General features: G+C 37.9%; 1 protein-coding gene across 1 annotated transcript; it reads right to left on the minus strand.

The window, feature by feature from the left end:
• Positions 1-525: 525 nt before the first annotated feature.
• Positions 526-25,037, minus strand: LOC147635428 (uncharacterized). Its single transcript, XM_086802189.1, has 10 exons — positions 24,808-25,037; positions 23,099-24,216; positions 22,595-22,677; positions 22,418-22,426; positions 22,125-22,213; positions 21,831-21,904; positions 21,676-21,726; positions 2,778-2,854; positions 2,028-2,662; positions 526-975 (listed from the first exon to the last, which is right to left on the minus strand). The coding sequence occupies exons 2-10, from the start codon at positions 24,040-24,042 to the stop codon at positions 694-696; spliced, it is 2,244 nt and encodes a 747-aa protein (XP_086658315.1). The 5' UTR covers positions 24,043-24,216; positions 24,808-25,037; the 3' UTR covers positions 526-693.

The raw sequence follows: 25,037 nt of genomic DNA on the forward strand, positions 1-25,037 counted from the left end.
CACCGATAGGCTATGAATCCATAGCTCCAACCACCCAACGATAGTAAGTCCAACTACAAGGCCAATGTCCTTATTGCATTGCAAGAAAGGGTACTTAAAGAATTGCCATATAGGCTTTGCACCTCGTGGGTGTAATGATGGTAAGAGATCTAATAGCCACTAGGCTAGCACTACTCCACTTCTAGAATGAAAGGTTTTCAAGTATCATAGGATTTTGAATGTACCGATTTGGGACGTAATATCTATCATAAGCCGGGGCTTATCGACATGTGTTGGTTTGAGGTGCAATATCGATTATAAGACTGAAAGATTCGAGATATGAGAAAACTCTAGCTAAGATATCTTGTTACAATTAATTTATTTATTTTTAAATTAATCGTGATTGACAGTCAGTGCTAAAAGTTGAAGCCCTAAGAGGGTATCAAAGCCCTTCGAACCTTCTACAGAAGGCCTCTTAAAAATTAGAGTTACAAAATGAAATAGAATACCCAAAATGGATTTTCTTGTGTTGCAAAAAGGATAGCTTACAACCTCAAATCATTGAAACAAGAGCGCTAGTTAGGAGTTTTTTAAAAAAAAAGAGGAAATAAAAAACATGGTCAGGTGATATGTACTCTACATGCAGGGACGAGCTAGCTAGCGGCAAAGCCTGGCAAAAGAAACTGCATATTGCGAGAGAGGCGAAGAGCGTTCTCAACTCTCGCTCCATGAAGCCAACAATATGGGCGATGGGTTGTACACGGTTGTTGCCGTGGTTATGTCCTCTGGTGCTCTTGTCAAATCATGGGCTTGATGATCTCTTAATGCAGATGGTGCTGCAGCCACCCAGCTATTCAACAGAACTCTACTCGGGCTGTAGCTGTTTGATTTGACAAAGCTGCCTCCACTTGCCTGCTGCGCGGGTTGCAGGAACGCCCACCTTTTTCCACGTAGAAGCTGCTCATAATCATATACAGTGTTTATCTTCGCCACCTCCTGCAAGTTGCACATTGTCAAACTTAATTCTCTCTCTCTCTCTCTCTCTCTCTCTCTCTCTCACACACACACACACAATATATATATATATATATATGATATTTGTATACACATATATGTACATTGTATATATATATAGACATTGAATACAAATAGAACCGTGGTGCTACATCCCAAGCTCCTTATTTTGTCCTTATTGATTCCAAGTAGGATCCCAATGATTCCACTTGGGGTTCTTTATACACAGTTTCACACCTTTACACATCAGGTCTTTACACCCACACACACTGTTTACACCCTTTACACACACTTTTACTTCTTTACTCAGAGCTCTACAGCCTGCTACACACTGTTTACATCCTTACACTAAGAAAAAAAATTTAGTCAATGAGTTGAGAGTTTACATCCTTACACTCGGAAAAATTTCTAAGCCAATGGGTTGAGAGGAACATGTGTGCATAGGAGTGTTATGATTTTAACTCCACACCTCCTTGACCACAATCACATATACATTGTCTACTAGGCCTAAGGGTTGATGAATGCCAAGCTCGTTTTTTTGAACATCATAAAATATCATGTGCTTCAGCTACATGAGAAGTGTCCCCAGCTAACCACAAAGGGAGGGGGCGATATATCCAGAGGCATATATTCCTATACACAAATAGGTATGTATATATATACAAATACAGATATGTAATATATGTGTATATTCTACACACACGTATCTTTAGACATATATATGTATATACAGGTATATATATATATATATATATCAATTACATGCCATCCCAAAGAAATATTCCAAAAAGGTTTACAACTGCCTTGTCATTGACATTCTTCATTTACCCCACATTCAAGAAAGAACAAAAGTTCAAAGAACGGTTGTAACAATGAATAATGAAGTATCTTGTATTCTTGCTTCCCTAAGCCGCCATATAAGTCTATTCCTGCCTTAATCATGGGCTAATTAACTTTAAACCTACCAATATTGCTTGAAAACCTAATGGAAGGCAACAAAACAAAAAGGGAAAAAAATCGATGTGACATCTTACACAGTCAGAAATCCTTGGCTGTTGTAATTCGGATTGATTTAAGGAGCCTGCCGATTGACTCATCAATAAGTTGTTGCTGAAAACAGCTGTGGTTGAAACATGTCTCTCCACGGAAGGGCTTTCCAAATCGAGGAAATTCTGGGCTTGCAAAGTGGTAGCAGCTGCTTGAAGGAACCGATTATTTTGATGGAGAAACAAATCAGTATTAAGTGGGAATTTTTCTCCTGGTTGATCCAATTTTCTCCACATTAACAATGGGTTCTCATGACAATCTTGGTGTGTCAAAGATGGTTGTGGGTGGTGGCCGAGAAGTTGCCACTGATCTTGAGCACCCCTATTATAGCTAGCAGTAGTAGTACTCATATGGCGTACAGTACCATACAATTGAGTATTTTCTTCTTGCAAATTGATCAAACTGTTATCTTTAGGAACATTTGATAATGGATGAATATGCATTAAGTGATCAACTGATGCATCATTATCCTTGGCCCTTCTCAACGCTTGGATTGGTAGTGAAGTGCTAGAACATATCCTTTCAATATCATACTTGTTCATATCAAAATTTGTCACAGCATTCACACCTCTGAACTTTATTGCTGCAATATCATATGCCTCAGCAGCCTCTTCTTGTGTAGCTGCATATGGGAGAGAAGAAAAGAAATGAATTTTTAATTATGACCGAATTAGCACAGTTTGTAAAGTTAATGAGGATTATGTTGTACAAAATGTAGTCGTGTAATGAGCATTTACTGAATGTTCCGAGGTACAAGTCTTTGTTCCCAGCAACCCTTCCAATGCGGGCTTGCCAGCGCCCATGCTGATGATGTCTGTTCACATCAAAACAGGAAAGCCAAGGCACTCACTATATAAGCGCGCACCATCACTTTTGAAAGCAAGGCAGAAACTTTTAAGTTAAAAGCACATTTGGAATCGATACACAATGCACTGACAAATATGTAAGATTGTCGATCATGTGTTAGTGCAGCGGTTAGAATAGGGCTAGAATAGAGCTCGAGAACCCTCAGGATGTGGGTTCAAATCTCCTATATATAAGCTACTTCTGTGTAGGTAATAACATGTGTACACTAAAAACTATGCAAACTAAACTTGGGAAGGCAATAAAATGCTGGGTGCTAAATTCTAATGACAATGCAGACCATATCCAAGTAAAGCATATTCGTTAAAGTTTTCTTGTGTGTTCGTTTTGAATCCAAAAAAATGACACATTTTAACCTTATCCACTCTTTTTCATGTATCATTGAGTTAAGTTTTCCGAGCTTTGTGTAGATCCTAAACTCTTGGATAATTTTTGCCTCGCCTTTTTAGTCCGGATAGTAAATTTGGATCTTGTGCTACACTCAATTCCAAGAGTCATGTAGGTTTTAAGAGCCATCATCAACAATCAAAATCTTAGTTGTCACTACATAGAGGGTTTTACAAGTATAATCCGATAGTCCTATAGTATTATACATTTAAATAAAGGTGCTACAATGTAAGCCTTGATAGAGTAGCTAGGTGTCCCACGTGCATTCTCCCTTCTTCTTTTTATGAGACTTGTAAACACTCAAAGCTAAAAGCATAAGAGGACTAATGCCTCTAAAGCTTTTTACTAGTAAGGAGAGGTTTAAAAAACCAATTTGACAAAATGAAGTCGTCCTACGACATTAGGGTATTGGAAGGTGGCTTGAGCTTGGAAACAAGAACACAAGAAGGCAACTTCTCCTTTTCCTAAATGTTACACAATAAAACATAAAAACAACACCTCTATATGGACCATAAAAACAATCTCCACGCACCTCTTGGTGGCCTCCTCTTTAATGAATCTATTGAACCCATAGTACTCTTTTGAGATGTGACTTGTAAGGGGGAAAAGTCCCAAAATAGGAACAATGTCCTTAGAATCACATTTAGAAGTTGCGTGGCTACTAGAGGCAAGATTGAATTTTGCTAGGTGGGGTCTCCTTTCATAATGACAAGATGCCTACAAAGTTCGAAATTATTATGATTTTAATGACCCCTGTAAGTTTCATGTGTACTTGATAGTCGTAATGCCCAAATATGAGCATGAGGCGGTGCAAAATCAAGCCTACCTAGAGGCTTTAAAAATAACTTCACCCTCATCAAGCACATGAAACAAACAAATATAACTCAAGATTTATTCCCATACTTGGATCTCATGGCTTTAAAAAGTATCATGTGCCAAAGTTGACCATCTGCATAATCCACCTAAACACTAACAAGTCTATCTTGTGCATGACTTTGTGCTTGCTTGAAAACAAAAAAGACTATAGATTTAAACCTATTTCGGGTGTGGGACTACTTGATGTTTTTGTAGGACTTAAGAGACAAAAGACATCAACAAACATATTTATGTAAGCATAGAAAGAGAGTAGACATAAATGTAGACCTTTCCCCCGGTCAGTGGTGGAGTGGATAGGGCATTAAGGTCTCCAAAAAAGAACTTGGGTTTCCCCCACCATGAGCAAGAGATGGATGTTACCACTTGGGGTTGGGTTCCCACCATTGTAGCGAAGTGAATTGCCCATGGTTAGGCCAGGTGCAAGTCTCAGGTGATTTTGATAACATAGATGGCCCCACATAACACGGCTCTCTAAGTGCTTATTTAAAATAAACTAACCTAAACTTTATTGTGTATATTATCGAGAAGAATGGTTACAAATGAAAGTTCTCGATAAAAAATAAAATCAAAAGGTGAATGTCCATTTTCTTAGCCCAATGTTGTTGTTGCTAAAATTATATATTCCTCTCAATGATAACTGTAAATCTAATTGTAGCTCTTTATTGCCTAAAAACTAGTGCTCTTTTGTTGAAGAACTCATCCAAATATGCGATAGAGAATAAGGACCAAAAATTCCCCTTTTATAGGTGTTTCAAGGGTTGGTCTTCCTATAGGGATGTCACCTACTTGACTTAGTCTAAGGCTACCGAATAAGATGCACTTAATTAAGGGTTGTCGCCCTATCATCAATTGAAATTCTTTGGGCCCGGTAAAGAATGCTTAAAGCCCCGATAAAGAATGCTTAAAGCCCTAAATCCTAGATTTTGGTCACCTTATGGATGGGTTTTTCTCTCTCCTCCATTAGCATCAAAATTACTACATGACTTCTTAGCAAGTTTTAAACAATGGTAAAAACTTGCCCGTGAATTGATACTAATCGAACTAGACCCCAAAGTCTTTGAAGTTTAAACTTGACAAGGTATCGTAGTTGCATGTAACCTATAACACCAAATTCTTGGACACTAGCACCTCTTATAGGCTTCTATCATCCACCATCTCGTGTTTGCCTTTATTCGGCCAAGCACTTAACTATTGCCCATGTTAGTCCACAAGCTTACTTAAATGAAATATTGGATTCATTTTCTAGATGCTCACTAATTTGAGCTTGAAAACCATGTGTAACATGTGGAAGCTCTAGGGGTCTTCTTTCAGCCCTAATAAATACTACTAAGAACATGCTGATGCAAAACGCAGACAGAAGGGAGAGTAGAGAGAGAGAGAGAGAGAGAGAAATGCTAGAAATTCAGTATATTCATATGGTACAAAAAGGTACCCTAATCTACAGCCATAGGTTGCCTTACATAAAAGGTGGAATACACCAAAATCTATCCTAGTCTAAGGACCCAACTCATAGGGAGTTGAATGAGTAACACAATGAGGAAACATGCCTATTTATAGGCTCTTGGACCGTGACAATAGAAGAGCTAGCTGACTGCTGGGCCGACTAGACATAAAACTCATAAATTCTGCTCCACATGTACTCCATGCAGCCGAGAGTGCCCTTCTGCCAGCCGACAGGTCAACCATGTCTTTCTCCAAGTCCAACACTAGCCAAATCTGCACTTCATGCTCCAAAACCTAGTTCTTATCATCTTTTTCTAGCTGCCCCTTCTCGATTATCTTCTGAGAATGTCCATGGCAATTCTTGCACGTGACATCTCCCTGTGCTAAACTTGATGAGGGATTCTAACTTTTTCCTTGGATGACTGTCATCATCCCATTCTGTTCCGGGAGTCTCTGTCATCCATCCATCCTTGGCAACCCTTTTCTCTGAAAACCCGGCCTGGTCTCCAAAACCACTCTGACTCTAAATAAGATCTTTGCATTTGTTCCTTCCAGCCCCCAATCAATTCCTGCCCTCTGAACACTGTCTTGGTATTCATTCCTAAGAATTGAGTCAGGCACTCTCACATCACCCCTTGGAGGATAAACCTCCCTTGGGACCATTGCCCGAGAACCTATTGGCTCACAGGACTGCAATCCCCTATGTCTTTGTGGAACACCACCAACAAACCTCCTAGGAGCTCTTCCCGTTCCTTTGTTCCTTGCCTTAGGCTTCGTACCCGTGTACTTTCCTGTACCTTGGACCTGTACACCTTCATATGGGACTCAATCAGTGTTTAGCTTTGCTGAGCCTGATGCTCTGATACCAATGTAACACATAGAAGCTATGGGGGTCTTCTTTCAGCCTTGAGAACATGCTAATGCAAAACGTAGAAGCTCTGGGGGTCTTCTTTCAGCCCTGAGAACATGCTAATGCAAAACGTAGAAGCTCTGGGGGTCTTCTTTCAGCCCTAAAAACTACTGAGAACATGCTGATGCAAAACGCAGATAGAAGAACGCAGATAGAAGGGAGAGTAGAGAGAGAGAAATGCTGGAAATTTAGTATATTCATATGGTACAAAAAGGTACCCTAATCTACAGCCATAGGTTGCCTTACATAAAAGGTGGAATACACCAAAATTTGTCCTACTCTAAGGACCCAACTCATAGGGAGTTGAATGAGTAACACAATGAGCAAACATGCCTATTTATAGGCTCTTGGACAATTGAAGAGTTGGCTGTTGGTCAGCGAGCCAACTGGACATAAAACTGGACATAAAACTCATAAATTCTACTCCGCATGTACTCCATGCAGCCAACAGTCCCCTTGTGCAGTTGACAAGTCAACCATGTCCTTCTCCAAGTCCAACACTAGCCAGTCGACTGGACATAAAACTCATAAATTCTACTCTGCATGTACTCCATGCAGCCAAGAGTCCCCTTCTGCAGTCGACAGGTCAACCATGTCCTTCTCCAAGTCTAACAGTAGCCAAATTTGCACTTCATGCTCCAAATCCTAGTTCTAATCATCTTTTTCTGGCTGCCCCTTTTGGATTATCTGTTGACAATGTCCATGGCAATTCTTGCATATGACACCATGTTACTAGGATTCTTGATGTTCTTAATGGACCTTCTTTTTTAAAGCCAGTTTGGAAGAAATTACTTGAGCCTTTTCTTATGGATCTTGAAGTAAAACCAATCTTGTTCCTTGTAGTTACTATCACAAAATGATATAATTTTGGTTCTTGAAACTATTTCTTTTGGGTTTGTATATCTTTTGTTGAGCAGACCATTTAATCCTCACCACATAATGTTGTGTTAAAGTCTTAATAGACTGCATCATTGCAGATCGTCAATCCTAAAGGGTCTCTCCTTCATTGACACATGAATCGTGTAATAAATTGCATTCTCCATGAATGATAAAACTTCCTCCCAAAGCATATGATGATGATTCTAACAATATTAATAAGGCATAATGGTTATCATTTTGTTGATGGTTTTGAGATAACCATCTAGTTTGTCTATATATAACTATATTTTTTTCCCTGGACCATAGAACAAGACCTTCTAAATTGTTACTTTAAACTTTGGATTTAAATCTGAGGCAGTATTTTGTGGAAGCCTATGCAACCAAAACACCTCTTGGATAGAGACATCTTATGCACTTGCACGTGACTCCGAAGGAACCAAGTGTGTCTCCTTACTTAAAACAAATCAATAACAAATGCTTTCAAACCTTCAACAATTTGCCAATCCAACTACAACTTCTATAGAAATATCCTCTCATTGTATCTTTGGATTTGATAATGAGTGAATCTTGCCAGCTGCCTTCAAATGTCTAGATTTGACTTCTAATGCACATCTTGCTTCATGTGAGGTAAATAAAAGACAAAAGTCAATTTCGATAATGTTTGGCCATCACCATAATTTTGTAAGAAAAAACCATTGTGATATTTCTATAAAATTAACCAATAAAATGCAGCACCCTTGGCTACACATAGCTGATTTTTAAATTAAAACTATCTATCATAAATGGAGTACTTTGAGTCATGTTCTCTAAACAATCTGGGTCTGTAAACATATATACTCTTCATTGGCACACAAAAACCATTGACTACATGTGTTAGCTACCATATTCTCCTTTGTGGAATATTATGTGATGTGCATCACTAATGTGAGTGCCATACATGGTTTTTATTTGCAACCACCTTATGAGAAAAGTACATGGGACTAGATTTGAGACACAATCTCGGCACAATATAAACCTAAGTAAATACATTTTTAATAACTTTTTTCATAATAACCCTAGCCCCAAGAAAAATGAAACTTGCTATCAATTCTCTATACAAAGATAGTTCAAGGACATTAATAGACATATCATTGTTGCACACACAAGTGTTCACACCACTAGCTACAAAGCAACTAGCTTGAATTTGATCTGATCTTATTCCAAACAAATTTCTCACATTTAGAACATTTATTAACATATTGAAGAGAGGAGTATTTTGAGACTCAAGAGAGTAGTGAGAGAGTTGGTTGTAGGCACACTATGAGAAATAGATCGATCAAAAAGCACATGACAATAAGAATAACATGAACCAAGGATTTGGTAAGAGAAAACGAGAGTCCAAATCATCAAGATGGTGATAAACAACGTGAAAAATAAAGTATACGTATGTCCAAGAACCAAAGTAGAACCACCTAGGGTTAAGAAGCAACCTAACACCAAGAGAATTGATTTAAGTAAGGGAGAGATTTCGACCTACCATGACAAGAATCTCTAAGGTCATGATATCATACTTGAGGAGATGTTTTATTGCATGACTTACCAATACTTAAACCCAAACATGAGCTTGAAAGAAAGTAAGTAGATCTCTTTGAGTCTCAAAAGGAGAAAGATGATCGAGTGCTATCAATTTCTGTGGAGACTCCAAAGAGTCTTTTTGAGTATGATACAAAGTAGGATGATCCTATATCTCTTATAGATGATCTACTAATCAAGCTCTACAACTTGGAGATCAAATTGATGGATATGGGGCTATGCCTATGTATCTATTGGGGTAAAAATAGAGCAATTAAGTTCACATGCATCACACATGTGCATGCCATATTTTATTGCTTCTTATTTTCAGCCACCTTATAGGCAAAGCATGCGAAAGAGTATGGCCACTTCAAGATTGTTTTAGCTACCCAATAGGTGCAGGTGTCCAACACATGGACCAATAGTTGATGCGCAATTTGTGTATAGTATGAGCATAAGAAAATAATTTCTATATGATGTTTTGGGGTCATAAATTTTTAGGCGACTTGAATATGACTCTTGCTATCAATTTCCTATATAAAGGTAGGTTAAAAGTGGCAAGGGTTGAGACCACCTGTTAGAAGGCACTCCTCAACCCCCAAATGCAAGAATCTAGACATCATCAAAAAATCTATGAATCAATAAGCTAGCTTTGTATGCATCAATAGTAGGTATACATAACCAAGATCGAACAAGATCCAAGCTCATTATTATGAATAAAACATGTTTTGCGATACATAATAGATTAGGTCTATCTCTCCTTCATTAATGTGTCTTTCTCAATTTTGATTAGAATTCATCTCTAAAAAGCTTATGTTAATCCAATTCTAGGATTAACAAGAGCTACTACCATTATCTTACATCAAGGAGTCATGGTAGATACAACAAAGGGTCATACATTCAAGATATGAAGCAATAGTGTCCAAAGCTACAACTTGGATGGGCGCCCGTAATGGTGTGACGAAGTATTTATGGCAATTCCCGCTTCAAGAGCGTGTGGTAACAAGTTAGGATGAAGTCCTAAGTGATGTACTTCATGGATATATTATCAGAGTAGTCATTGTAATAGCATTAGGCCTCTTATGCGCCTAAAGTGCCCAACCGGCCATAGTTTAAGTGAGTGTGAACACTTATGGCCATATATATAAGTGAATTTCTCTCATAATTTAGCATACTCTCCCATTGTTTAATTGAGTCTTGCTCTTGCTCATCCTCTTGCTAATCTCTCCCTAATGCATGCTAGTGGGAGTGAAGTGAGTTGAGAGGAGGGATGAGGACCCGTAGTGCAACGCGCCGGTGTGACAACACTCACGGGAGACGCGGTGGAATTTCTTCTCAAGGAGTTGTAGAGCTTGGAAACCTCAAGGGTTACGAGCTCAGCCATTGGAAAGATCCTTTTACGACAGTTTGTGGTTCACCAGGTAATCTCTTTTTGGATGTGTTTCAAGGAGGGTTAGGGTGAGCCTTAATAGCTTAGCACTAATAATATTAAAGTCTTTTTACTACATTAACATTATGTGTCATATTGTCATGGGAAACCAAGTGTCACATGTGGAAGCTGTGGGAGTCTTCTGTCAGTCCTATTTACACCATCCCTAGAATAGCCTGATGCAAAATGCAAGAAAGAGAGATGGAGATAAGAGAGAGAGATAGTTGAGTTTCAATATATTCATATAGTACAAAATGGTGTACAAGTCTTGGCTAGCCTTATATTGCCATTAGAAGGTGGTATTTCACCTAATCTAATCCTAAGTCTAGTGACTTAGCCCATCAGGGACTGAACGAATGAGTAAGCAATGCTTTATATAGGCCTTAGGAGGCCTCATGGATTGGTCGACCTACTATCGGCCAGGTCCTAGACAAATAAATGTCCATATGCTTCATCCAACAAAAGATAAATCCCCTTTATGGATTGGCCAACAGCCACTTGGTTCTCTCCACAAGTATGTGCATGCACATAGAATCCCCCTCTGATAAACTTGATGAGGGGATTCCAACTATGTTCTTGGATGATTGTCATCATCCTTTTGTCCCTTCCTAGAGTTCCAAACCTGTCATCCTTCCCTTCTTGGTAACCTTTTCATTGAAAACCCTCCTTGGTCTACAAATCTGATGAACATCTATACAAATGCTCCATCTTGTCCCCTAGCCCTTCATGCCATGTCCTTGAACATTTTCTCTGGTCTTCTATTCTTGAGAATTGAGGCTGGCGCTCTCACTCCACCCCTTGGAGGATTATCTTCCCTTGGAACCATTCCCTGAAAGACTTTTCTAGTATTCCCCAAGTAGCATCCAACTCATAGGATTGCCATTCCCATTTGGCCTTGTGAAACACCACCAACAAACCTCATGGGAACTTCTTCCATGTCTTGTGTTCCTCTCCTTGGATTGTGCACCTTCATCTAGGTCTAAATTAGAGTTTAATCTTGCTAAGCCTGATGGTGTGATACCAATGTCACATGCAAAAGCTCTCAAAGTCTTCTTTTTTCAGCGCTAAAAACCATCTTGGAACAACCTGATGCAAGCAAGAGAGGTGGAGAGAAGAGAGAGATAACTGAGTTTCAGTAGTACAAAAAGGTTTACAAGTCTTGGCCAGCCTTTGGCTACTATCAAAAGGTGGTATTTCACCTAGTCTATTCTTAAGTCTAGTGACTCAACCCATGGGGGATTGAATGATTTATTCAATGACCAATCAATGCCTTATATATGCCTTGGGAGTCCTTATGGATTGGCTGACCTATTGTCGGCCACATCCTCGACAAGTAAATGTCCATATGCTATAGTCGACAGAAGATAGATCCCCTTCATGCATTGGCCGATAGCCACCTAGTTCTCTCCACAAGCCTCCCCTGCCCATGGATTCAACACAAGCTCCTGAGTCTAGTCCAAAATTGGTTCTCTATCTATTTTTCTACAAGGATTAGCCCTGGGATTAGCATGTACATGACACCAAATAAATCCACCTTCATGGGGCATTCGAAAATTGAGAAAAACACTTAATCAAAGAAAGCATCTAGAGAAGAAGAGTAAAGGAATGAGTACCTCAAACTTCTCAAAATAGGATTCCTCTAATAGGATCTAATAATGGTTTCCTAAGCGTAGTGCTCCACAAAATGACCAGAAAGAATAGTCAGCCCCAAAGATCCCCAAAACTCATATATATTTTCAAATAGGAACCACAAAACAATGATATCAATGTTCTCTATATTCATAAAAATTCCATTCTTAGAGAACAGTTACATAAAAATTATGATCTTGGTTATAAGGAACTTTGTTTTTTAAGAATGAAGCCATAGAAAGTTTTCTTCAGTCCCCCAAGTAGACATCTCAACATGAGTTGTATCCTCATCCTTAGTTATCATAAAGACAAGGATGTCATCAAGAAATATAATGATACAAATTTCTAAAAAGTTAAAAACTTCAAGACATCATCTTGCTAAAAGTGGAAAGAGATGTTATTAGCCTAAAATATAACATCTTAAAGAACTGAAATAATCTTACAAAAAGTCTAAAGAGTGGTCTTTTGAATGTCATTGTTTCTATGCATATGCAAACTTTATATCCAACTTGCTTGACCATTTTTCACTTATAACTCATCTACCAAATCATTAATACAAGTTAAAGAGATTTGGATTTTATGGTAAGCTTATTTAGCCCGAAATAGGCTTGTACACTATCCATATTTCTTCCTTAACTAGAGGAGAAGAGATCCATATTATTTAGGCCCATGTAGGCTTGTATACTACCCATCTTTCTTCCTTAACTAGAGGAGAAGAGATCCTTATTATTTAGGCCCACATAGGCTTGTATACTACCCATCTTTCTTCTTTAACAAGAGGTGAAGAGATCCAAAATACGATAAGAACTCAAATGGACTAACCCTTTTGCTAGGATCTCATCCAACTGTACTTTGAACTCTATCAACTCACGATACATTATCTATCAAGGAGATTGCAAAATCTATGTAATGAACCCAATATAAAACAAGATGGTGGAAACTCATTTGGTAGACCGTCAAACTAAAGTGATATCCATAATAGTCCAGAATTCTTCTCTTCCTCAAGATCCTCCAAATCACCACTTTATTACTCAGACATAGAACATGTAAGCATAACCACATTGTGAATAGTCAAATCACCACTTTATTTGGACATATAACATGTAAGCATAACCACATTGCGAACAGTGCACTTTGGCTGAGAAGGGAATACAACAACAATGGGTCTGAATTAGTAATTAAGGACTTATAATTGTTGGCAACTCTGTTGCTCTTTTCAACCTATGCTCCTTGTAGTAGACCACTTCCAAATAATCATATAACCATGAGTTTCCTAGAGATATATCCACATGATCCAATGCTACCACCTTGAAGGTGTAGTGGAAAAAGTAAAAAATAATCCAAAAGCTAAAAATCGGTTCAATTTCTTTTGCATGCCCCATAAAGTGGTGGCTAAAGCCACTTTGTTTGTGTTCACTATTACAAATTCTTCAAGAGTATTGACACTAAATGTAAAGGAATATTCATTGGCATGGAATCCTATTCCAAGACAACGAAGATTCTAAAAAAATTGGTCAAATGAAGAGCACTACTTGTGTGATTCCAATGTATCGACACAATCTCCCATTCATGCTAAGCATAAGACCACACAACTCTTGCATCAAGTCAAATCAAAGAAGCTAAACTTTGATACAAGTGTGACATGGACATGTATCTAGTTATTGGCTAGCTTGAAGGTCAAGTACATGGTTGCATTCATGTGTTTGTAAGGGATATTTTGCATTCATGTGTTTGTAAGGGATATTTTGCTAGTACATTGTAATATGCTCAAGGAATATCTAAGAACAAAGGCAAGCATCAAGAGAGCAAGATCAAAGTGTGGAACTAGAAAGCTTTTTTATGCATGTAAATTAGCATGACCAACCTGGATCTAGGTCAAGATCCAAGCTAAACTTTGATACAAGTGTGACATGGACATGTATCTAGTTATTGGCTAGCTTAAAGGTCAAGTACATGGCTGCATTCATGTGTTTGTAAGGGATATTTTGCTAGTACATTGTAATATGCTCAAGGAATATCTAAGAACAAAGGCAAGCATCAAGAGAGCAAGATCAAAGTATGGAACTAGAAAGCTTTTTTATGCATGTAAATTAGCATGACCAACCTGGATCTAGGTCAAGATCCAAGCTAAACTTTGATACAAGTGTGACATGGACATGTATCTAGTTATTGGCTAGCTTAAAGGTCAAGTACATGGCTGCATTCATGTGTTTGTAAGGGATATTTTGCTAGTACATTGTAATATGCTCAAGGAATATCTAAGAACAAAGGCAAGCATCAAGAGAGCAAGATCAAAGTGTGGAACTAGAAAGCTTTTTTATGCATGTAAATTAGCATGACCAACCTGGATCTGGGTCAAGATCCAAGCTAATCATACATAGTTATTGAGCCATTTAGAGATCAGGAGCAGTGCTACCATTGAGTATCTGTATTCAACATTGTATATACTTTATGTTAGTAATAAATGGTTTATTAGGTCATCTCTCTCAACTCTGTATTGAGCATGAAGAAAAAGCAGCTTATTGTGCATGGTAAGTCTTTGATTGGGCTCTTATTGTAATCAATCAATCATAAACATGCTTTTTCAAGCACTCATGTTACAAATAGCCACCCTAAGCATGAAATATAAAAAATTATAGGGTTTAGTAATAAGCTTAGCTATGGAGGCTTGAAGCAATGAACAACCATGGGTAAGAAGCATAAAATCAGAGAGAGAGAGAGAGAGAGAGAGAGAGAGAGAGAGAAACATTATACTCGAGAGAGAGTGTGATAAACACGATTGAAAGATGATGATTAATATTACTTCATGTAAATACAATACCTTTATAGGTTTTGAGGTATATCTCCTAACTTCAATGTATATATCAAAGTACACAAAATATCTAGATATTATTATACCCCCTCTAAGAAGTGCTTCACACACAAACACACACTTCCACATTACCACTCCTAGGAGATGGTCCAAACATAAATAGGTAAGACCTTGATCACAACAAACCCACTCTCAATGGATTACTCCATAATGTGTCAAGGATAAATCTAGGCCCATGGCTCTAGTTTCTCATGCTAGTTATTATGAGATCCCAAGGGTAGAGACAACATAAGATAGGTCACATACACACAACGAAAACATAACACACAACACAACTGGAAATAGGAACACACAAATTGGACTTTCGATGGCCTAATCTTCATGACAGTAATTATCTTCCTCTTTGGGAAGCCTTGTATCCTCCATGATATTTACTTCTGTCTTTTTGTGAAAGTATATTTTTAGTTGTGGGTATTTTTGCCACAATGTTTGAATGGATTCTTTGAGTAGCAATCCTTCTCTATGTATGATTACTCCTTATACTTAGGGAACACTTTGTACATGTTAAGTTATTCTTTGTGTAGAAGTAGATGTCCCCTCCCTTTTGATGGAGTTGATGATTGCTTCTAGGGTAAGGTTTGGAAGTGGTGAATGAAGTTTCCATAGAGATCTTTTGGCATTGTCATTGACTTGATAAGAACTTTTACAACCACATGTTATTCCATCTTGGCTTTAATTACAACAAGTCGGTTCATCAAGAACTTCATCTTGTTCACATGAACGTCGAAGCTCTCATCATGTGACAACATCATCAAGCCCTAAAAAACTATTTGTAAAGAGACCTTAGAGTTCCTCCCTTGTGCTCCAAAGATATTATTTAGCATCTCATAAGCTTCTTTTGAAGTCGCTAGATCAACAACATGGTGTATGAAATTGTCCAACAACTATGAAGCCAAAATCTTTCTGATCTTGGAGCTTCCAAGCTCTGTGTGTTTCATGTTCAACATATTTTCCTCCCCCCCAAATGGGCTCTCTCATTAGACTAAGCTTTAGTTTGGTGGTCTGCTAGGTATAGAAGATTTCTCCATTAACTTTTTCAATAAACATGTAGGATGCCATGATTTCTTATGACTTTGGGAAGGTCTTAACAATGGAGATTATCCAATGCTAGTCTCTAGTTCCTTATAGATAATGCCCAAGAAATTATGCTTTTTTAAAATTAGGGTTTTTGAAAAATGATGCTTTAGCATGCCATAGAAACATTTTAATGCCAGATACGCACCCTCAATTTAAAAAAAAAAAGATGAAGTATTTGGAGTTTATTGCTTTGATTGAGAGCAAGATTTTACACAAAAAAACGGCCCAAATTGGTGTTTGTACTTTCTTTAGTATGCCATGTTTTTCTAAATTAAGTCCTCTAAACTTGCAAATAGCTAATGGTGTGTTCTAATGCTGTAGGCTATTGATGGTGTTACGCTCACGTGGCTAAGGTGAAGGTGACACTAGTGGAGATGTAGCTATACTAGGCAGCAATGGTAGATATTGCTTATGGGGCCAACACAAGCTACATAGCTAGTACATGGAGGTGTTGATGACTAATAGCAGCATTAGCATCAACATGTCAACATCAAGCACAATAGTAGTATAATTAGCAACAAGCACAATAGTAGTATAATTAGCAACAAAATCAAAAGCTCGATGAACAATAGCCACAACATTAGGGAAGAAAGAGGGTGCAAGTAATAAGAAATTGCTTTGATTCCATTTGTAGGGTTTAGTGCTGAGCTTAGCTATGGAGGCTTGAATCAATTAGTAGCCATGGCTAAGAAGCATAAAATAAGAGAGAGAGAGAGAGAGAGAGAGAGAGAGAGAGAGACCATACTCAACAAAGAGATAAAACACGACCAAATAATGGTGATTGATATTGCTTCAGAGAAGTACAATACCTTTATAGGTTCCAAGGTACATCTCCTAACATCATTGCTTATATTAAAGTACACAAAATATCATTATTATAACTTCTCTAACAGGTGGTGACACACAAACTTTTCCATATCACCACTCCTAGGAGATGGTTCACACATAAACATGTAAGACCTTGATTCCCAACAGAAATGTGTCATTGACTCTTTTGTGTACAATAATTTGTTGAATTTCCTTTTGAATTTGTGATGGACACCATAAAACATAATAATCATTTCAAAGATCCATGATTTGAAGTATTTCACCTAATAATTATCCCCTCTTTTTAAGCTTGCTTTGTAAAAAGAAAGAAAACATTTAAAAAGAGTAATGTAAACTTCCCTCGTGCTATCCATATGATTTAAAAAAATATGGTTCAAAATGTGTTTCATCCCATCACCTACACACATCCATGCAATCTCAAGAAACACCCAAGCATTGAGGAAAAACTTACATGTCAAGTACCTTTTCACTTTTTTGTGCGGCACGTTCATCAAACATCCAAATCTAGAAATTCATAAACTAGTGAAAATGATGCATTACACTCTAATTTCTTTTTGGGGAAGTGTAAGATTTTCTAATATAGCTATTTATGTCCTTGATAAACTAGTCTAGAAAACTAGCATCGATTCATCTTGGAAGAGAGGCATATCAACGATTGATTGATACCATGTCTTAAATACATAAGTGTGTCTCGTAGGTCAAGGGAAAACATGCATTAGTAAGTGAGGGATGAAACTATGCATCTAAAATTAAAGTTGGGCTTCAAAGATTTTTGTCTTTGTAGATTTTTTGGGACTTGATCCACTTCTTAGTAGAGAGAGAGAGAGAGAGAGAGAGAGAGAGAGAGAGAGAGAGAAAACTATTATGAACTATGAGACTGGATACATAAAAGAAGACCTTGAAAGTTGAAGGTCTAATGCCAAATATATAATCCAAAAAATGGAACATCAAACTAAACAAACAAAACAAAAAAATGTCTATACAAATATATTATGCCACAAGGACATGCATTATTGAAAGTGAAATGAGGAGAATGTAAGTGGTTGGTGAGGTGGCTCAAATATTTTTTAACTCCATTTGGTGCGTAGTATGTCTTTGATGATACCAACTCTTATGCTAGAAATACCACTTACCACTCTGTTGTTGCAAGGTAGTCTTGAAGAAGTTTATTCCCATACATTACCAATGTGAATTCAAGAAACGGTGGTGGCATTTTATGTTGAAATAACCAACTATCTTGCTCATTTCTGGAAGCTTTTCCTTATGCTCCCAAGGACGAACTATTATGAATCGATAAATCAACTATATCACTTGTTTTCTAGAAGCTTTTGCTCATCATCCCAAGGACTATTTTTGGTTGAACAATTTGTGGATGGTTTGAAACCATCTTCGCATGTAGACATTCATACACATCAGCCCCATGACCGTTGAGATGTAGTTTGTCTTACGACAACCCTTGAGACATTGGAGAGTTCCAAGTATGGACTCAAAAACAAAGGTAATAGAAAGACAATGACAAGGGTAGCGAGTCTAAGGACAAGGGTAGCGAGTCTAAGGACAAGGATGATAAGGACAAGCCAAGTGGGGGGAGCCTTGGTGACTTGCTCACCCTTGAAGAGCGACGTGCCAAGTCACACTAAGATGGGTGATAAAAAGTTCTTTTATTGTGATTCCATAGAGCATATTATAAGGGAATACCCAAAGAACACGAGGAAGTACAATGGTAAGGGCATGAAGAAGTCCAACAAGAAGGAGAGTTTGTCTATCTCACAACACTATCTATGGCACCTACACCATCTACTCCTCATGCTGCCAACTAGTGCCACAAGTTCTTTTTAATTAATCTTATCTAGGAGGATCTTATTGGTCCTCAGCTGGCATGATATGCTGACATGTTGAGGAATGCTTCATGGAAATTTGATGACCATATTTGGACATTTAAACATTCTTCAAAGGACATCGTTAGACACTGTGCGGTTGAGAAATTGGTATAGTCCTAACCACCACCATGAAAGGCTTCATGGAAATTTGATGACCATATTTGGACATTGAAAACATTCTTCAAAGGACATCGTTAGACACTGTGCGGTTGAGAAATTGGTATAGTCCTAACCACCACCATGAAAGGCAAGCAAAAGAAATTAAACTGTGGAGACCTTAAAAGATTCCTTGTTGGATTTGGGGAGTTTTTTAAATGTTGCAGTTGAAGGTGGCACCTTTGGATCAAGTGTATCTTATTCTAAGCCTCCCATGGTTTTATGATCAAGCACGCGTGGTCTACCACAAAGAGCATAGGCTAACTTTCAAGGATACTTTTGGTGGCCCACTCTTCAGAGGTGATTGGCAAGTCCTTGCCATCTCACACAAGACCTATTGCAATCAAGAAGGAGAGGATTATTTAGTGGGTGGTCTACTAGTTGCTCAACAAGCTCATTATAAAAAGTAAGTTCACATCACTGCCCCGCATTGATTTAAGCTCATATGAGAGCAATGAAGTGGTTTAGCATGCTGGATCTAAAATCCACATACCATCAAGTTCACATACATCCGGATGATGTTTAGAAGAGGGCCTTCCAAAACTCATTTGGTTTGTTTGAGTTTCTTGTGATGCCATTTGGGTTCATAAATGCCAATCTACCTTTAGGAGGATGATGTCTCATATCTTCCAGCCTTTCCTTGGGATATTTAGCATTGTCTTCTTGCAAGATATCATTCTCTTCAGCAAAGAATAAAGATGAGCATGAGTCAAAGCATGTGGAGACACCCTTGTGGTTGATTGATGCCCATAATTTACAGCTTCACCCTCAAAAGCTAGAGTTTTTTATCACAAAAATTTCTTTTTGGGACATGTCATCTTTGAGGATGGTATCATGATGGATTCGAAGAAGAAAAGTCCTTTGAAGATTATCAAGAAGCTCAATGATGTAGTCTTGAAGTTGGAGTTATTGAGCCATTAGAAGACTTATCTGATGTTTCATTTGAGAAACCTTAGTACGGGCGTAGGTTATTTTTCATCACTACACAAGTGGGATTCTAGTAAAAAGCAACATTAGTATCTCCTCAAGTTTAAGGGCTACCCAATCCAACACACATCTTAGTTTAATGAGGATCACTTCACATACAAATTTTCCCCATTTGTTGAGAGCTTATCAAGAGGACATGCAATTGATGCTATGCAAGTAGAGGAGAATTTGACACACAAAGGAGTATGTAGGGCACATATAGACGTCAGATAATAGCTGACAAGTCGAGTTTGATATCACATGTGATACATGGCATGGACAATGGGGTGGTGATGAGTGGCACTATAATGATGTGGAGGTCAGGTACAAGTGGGCGGACACAATAATACTATTAACTGACTATAGGAGCATTGGCGCATTATATATACGTGGATAGCCAAATCATCATATTCATATGCTTTCCTCAATGTTGGACTTCATAGAGAATTTCTCTATAGCCAAGATACGTGTATAGTAGACCATACGGCTAAATATGGACCTAATTTGTATAGCTCCTTGAGATAGTATAGGATTTACATGTTTTTAAGTGCTCCTTAGATGAGTTTTTTATGGAGGCATTTAAATTGTTCAAAGCATAAACTTGTTCTCACAATTGGAATGCATAACTTGTTCTCATGCAAAACTAAGATGTTTCTCACAAAGATTTTCATGCTCATATACCAAAGTACTAAATGGGTATAAATAAACACATGGAGAGGGACAAGATATGCATGAAGAAGGAGTATTTAATTGGAATCCCTTGCTAACAACTTGGTGTAGAACTCAAACAATATTCTCATATCGACTACCTTGTATCCACAACTCTACCAAAACAAAAGACTGAGTTTGAGGGTTTGACTACCCCTACCAAAGAATAGATACAATGCTAGAAAGCTATGCATCATGAAGTACGTGATAGTAGATGGTTCTATAAAAAAAACTAGCAGATAAATAAAGTATCATGCATGTGGAGATACTAATGTTTTAGGCAAATTATAGGATTTTTTGTGGTTGATAAGTTTCACGTAAAGATGCTATCTTTTTATTAAAAAAATTAGCCAAGAAGTTTTTGATGTTTGGTGCAAGTATACTATGAAAGAGTGACCTAATGTATGCTTTTTTTACAAACTTCGTATCAACTACTCATTTTGTAGTTTCGGGCCATTAAGAATGGACATTACTTAGTGCACTCAAAGACAAAGAAGTTTCTCATAAGCTTCATGCATATATATCAAAGTTTCAAAGGTGGTAGAAACTGCCACAAGTGGAGTTCACATGTGGCTATGTTTGACCTAGCCTAGCCTGAAACACTAGCAATTTGTTGTCCACACACTCATAACAATTCATGCCAAACTCATTTATGCCAACTTTGCCAAAATAGGCAAGTTAAGCCAAAAAAAAAGGCCTTGTTTCAACCCCATGTTATATTTATGAGGTTGTGTGTAGGGCAAGAACACAAGGCATGGTTTTTGGAGTTCAAAAACTTATGGCTAAGTTTGACCTCAATACAAGCTCAACTATGTGGGAGCTCCACCTTTCTCATGGTATATGTATATGTATATGACATAATTTTAACTAGGGTAAGTACTTTAGTTATATGGTGTATGTATATGACAAAATTTTAACTAGGGTAAGTACTTCAGGGTAGATTTACTTGTCTTATGTGGAGCGTAAAATGCCTTAAGAAAGGCTTAAAAGGTTTTAAATTTGAGTCCTATTTAGCAGGAGACTAGTGCACAAAGAAACTTAAGGGAAATTTGAAGTCCTATTGCACTTAGAAACACGCACTTTTACACCATTATCCATATCTCATTTACAAGGTGCACACTTCCAAAGGTTTTAGTGATGTTGATAGTGTAAATTGATTCAAAGGTACGATTGTACTAACCTTGTCACTCCACGGTAAATGGAAGCACCTCTTGAAAATCCACTACTTTTCCTGACAAATAAAAGAAAAGGCAAAAAGGAACACCTCAAGACATGCTCACCTTGAGAGAATGCTGAATATCTAAAAGAAATGCTCTAATTAGACTGTGTAAATACCTTCTTAGGGATGCCACAAACTCTTGTCTCGTCATGTTTGTCATCTCCTCTAGCTCCTTTTCATAGCTTTCGAGCTGGGAAAAATTATAGCTTCTTAGTCTTAAACTACGTTTGATTGAGATTCACATTTCAGCAAAATATTTATAGAGGTACGCTTGGTAGAATTGATATAACAATTATACATTATTTATACATCATAAGGTTGTACTTATATTACTATGTTTTCTTGGATCAATTAATCATTTCATACTAACTTATAAGACTGTAGAAAACAGTCTAGAGAACATGACCCACAGGAAAATTGATGGTGGTTGTAGGACCCCAGTATTTGAGTGCTGCAAGGTCATATGCTCTAGCTGCCTTCTCTTCTTTGTCATATCCACCTGGATATGAAAATAATACAAGAAAACAACAATTAGTGTGTCTAAAAGACAGCATCAATTAGTATGTCTCATTCAAGGAGGTTACGAAGATGCACGTCGCTATTAAATATCAATTGGAGGTTTATAAACATAAGTTTTAAGGAAAACATGGAAATTAGACATAACAACATATGAATTAATCCAGGCTAAGGTAGAAGAGCATACCCAAGTAAACTGCACAGAGTTTTCAGATAGAAAGTCCACGTACATACATGCATCCAATGGGCCAAAACATTGGAGGGTCAATAATCACAAAATGTGATTGAACAAGACCATTTAAAGAAAACAAAAGATAATTTAGTACTACTGGTTAAAAATCACAGATTTGTGTAATTTTTCTACCTTGCCTTCCTTTCCTAGTTTGGCCTTCTCTCCTGCAGCTGTTGTCCCAAAGATGAGCTTCGAATCTTCCAGTCCAACGGTGTCTGATTACCACAAACAAGGGGAATAATCAAGAAGTTTTTAAAAGGGCTTGCCTTATAATAAAATGAAAGAAGTTTAGCCTAATTGCAAGTTTCAACATAGTATCAACGGTTAAAGTGCACTAATCATAAGAATTAATTATACACATAAACCCATCTCTATGATGGCCACTAAAATCAAAACAATCGTTCTCGCAACAGCCTAATACCAAAGGCTACAATTATTTTACACTTCAATCTTGAAACAATACGAGCTTCTTGTACGCTTCCATTAAGGTCAAAGAGCTTAACCATAAATTATACCTTTGGAGCTTATCATGATCATGAGCAGAGCATTGGCAGTAGAGTAAATCGACGGAAGCTATGGTATGATCAAGGTAAAATTAATCAAAGGGTATAAGACCACATGAAATAATATGCTTACTTGGTAACCCCGCGGTATACTGAGGTCCTTTGCCCGAAGGTGTCGACTGATTTTCTGGAAGTGGATTCAATCGCAGCAGACTTTTCCAGGCTTACCAAAAGACCCTTCGAATCACTAGAAGAGCTCACCATTGCATTATTCTGATTATTATTACTAATGATGCTATGGTTAATGTTAACAGCATGAGCGGCTTGCGTGGAGTTACCATCGACCCAGTTAATAGAGCTGCTGGTTGGATTCATGGAAAGCGTCAGAGCCGATTGGAGATTATTGTGGCTATAATCATGATTAGAGTTAATCGGAGAAGATGCCGTGGAGAGCTTGAGAGCTGATTGATAATTATTAGAAGGGTTCACATGGACATTCTGATTAGGGTTAACGGGAGAGGCCGCTGAGTACTTATTAGGGATTAATCTAGGAGCTGTTCCTGATTTACTATCACGATAATCCTGGTTAACAACTGAATTATGTTGCCCTTCATCTAAATTACTGCATTGATTAATCGTTTGTGAGCTCATCCTCCAATTCGACCTCGCCTCTGAAAAGCCGTTCATAAAGTTTGTAGCAGATGAAATATTACAGGCTTCCTGGTTTAGCTGCAGATTGCAATTATTAGCCGAACAATCAAGCATAGAGTATGCATCGTTTGGGTCGCTCTGATAAGAAAGCCGAAGTATATTAGAAGCCATATTACTGCAAATTGGCTGCATTAATCTTAATGAAGGGCTACTTAATCCAACGTAGTGTTGCTGCTGTTGATGATACTGTTGCATATTCACACTCGGCTTAGAGCCCGTTAACTCCATGCTAATCATAGTATTGTCATCTTGTACTGAATCTGCTAAATCAGGAGCGCCATCTTTGTTAAACCTGGAGTGCTTGAGAGAAGATTGATCAACCCCATTGGGATTAAACATTAATCCAGAGTTAGATTTAGCATTCATGAAGGCAATGGTTGCCAAATCAGAGGGGTTTTGATCTTCAACTGGCCGAGCAGAGTAGATTAGTCTGGCCGTAGTTTCGATCCCCAGAAAATCTTCCAGTTTTGGGTGCCACTTAATGCTTTCTTGATGATCTCATTACTTCTCCTTGACAATCACCATTAACTGCTCGGTCACCTGCAAACATGAGGAACCTTTCCGATTATTAACAAACTAAATCGCTATTCAGCTAGTTTCAGTCCATCTAAGGGAGGAAACCCTAACTGATGGTCTGTGCCTAGAGTGAGATACAGGACTTAAAATCTTGCATCCTCTAGTCAAAGCCGGAACTCAGCCTACCACTTATCTCATCAATCCGCCCTTGATGTTTTAGGTTAAAACTGAGATTTTAAAAAAACTCAACCAAACAAACCTATTATACTAAGCACATTCTAAGATTCCTTGTGGTGAATATAGAAATAGACCCCTGAAGAGGACACATGCGGTTCGATGTTTTCACTCTGGATCAAAATCAAGGCACTCAAGAGTATAGAAGCGAAAGCATGAAACCAACAGCACTAAGCAAGTTGCTATGTTTACTTCAATAGAAGGCTTTAAGCGATTAGGAGGCCAATAAGGTAATAATTAATACCAAGCAAGATTTCACAACGATTAGCAGGATGACCAGGCAAGGATTGATTAGGAGGATGATTAATACCAAGCAAGATTTTACAGTGATTAGGAGGATGACCAGGCAACGATTGATCTTCACAAAGGCTTGGCACTTACCTTATGTTAAATCATAAAATCTAAGTTGAATTCATAACCACATGTGATCTTTATTTAAAAGAGAAGATCGTTATGAGGAAGAAAGCAAGATCCTTGATAAAACATTCTTTGCAATACTCCGGGCGCGCGCGCGCGGTGTGTGGACTCTGGAGCCTGGACTGTAAACTGTCTGCGTTAAAACCATAGCTGTTAATGCCCTTGCCGGACCTTTTCTTCATGGTCATGTGCTT

The sequence above is a fragment of the Cibotium barometz genome, chromosome 9 (assembly GCF_041138505.1).
Source record: "Cibotium barometz isolate CiBa-2024 chromosome 9, ASM4113850v1, whole genome shotgun sequence".
In the NCBI taxonomy this organism is placed as follows: domain Eukaryota; kingdom Viridiplantae; phylum Streptophyta; class Polypodiopsida; order Cyatheales; family Cibotiaceae; genus Cibotium; species Cibotium barometz.

What these genes read in the sequence shown, in the direction of transcription:
- LOC147635428 (XM_086802189.1), bottom strand. Translation starts at nt 24,042, where the DNA reads ATGAATGCTAAATCTAACTCTGGATTAATGTTTAATCCCAATGGGGTT. An exon ending in GTATACCGCGGGGTTACCAA is followed by an intron (nt 22,678 to 23,098) that starts GTAAGCATATTA and finishes TGTGGTAATCAG; the next exon opens with ACACCGTTGGACTGGAAGAT. An exon ending in CAACCACCATCAATTTTCCT is followed by an intron (nt 21,905 to 22,124) that starts GTGGGTCATGTT and finishes AATTTTTCCCAG; the next exon opens with CTCGAAAGCTATGAAAAGGA.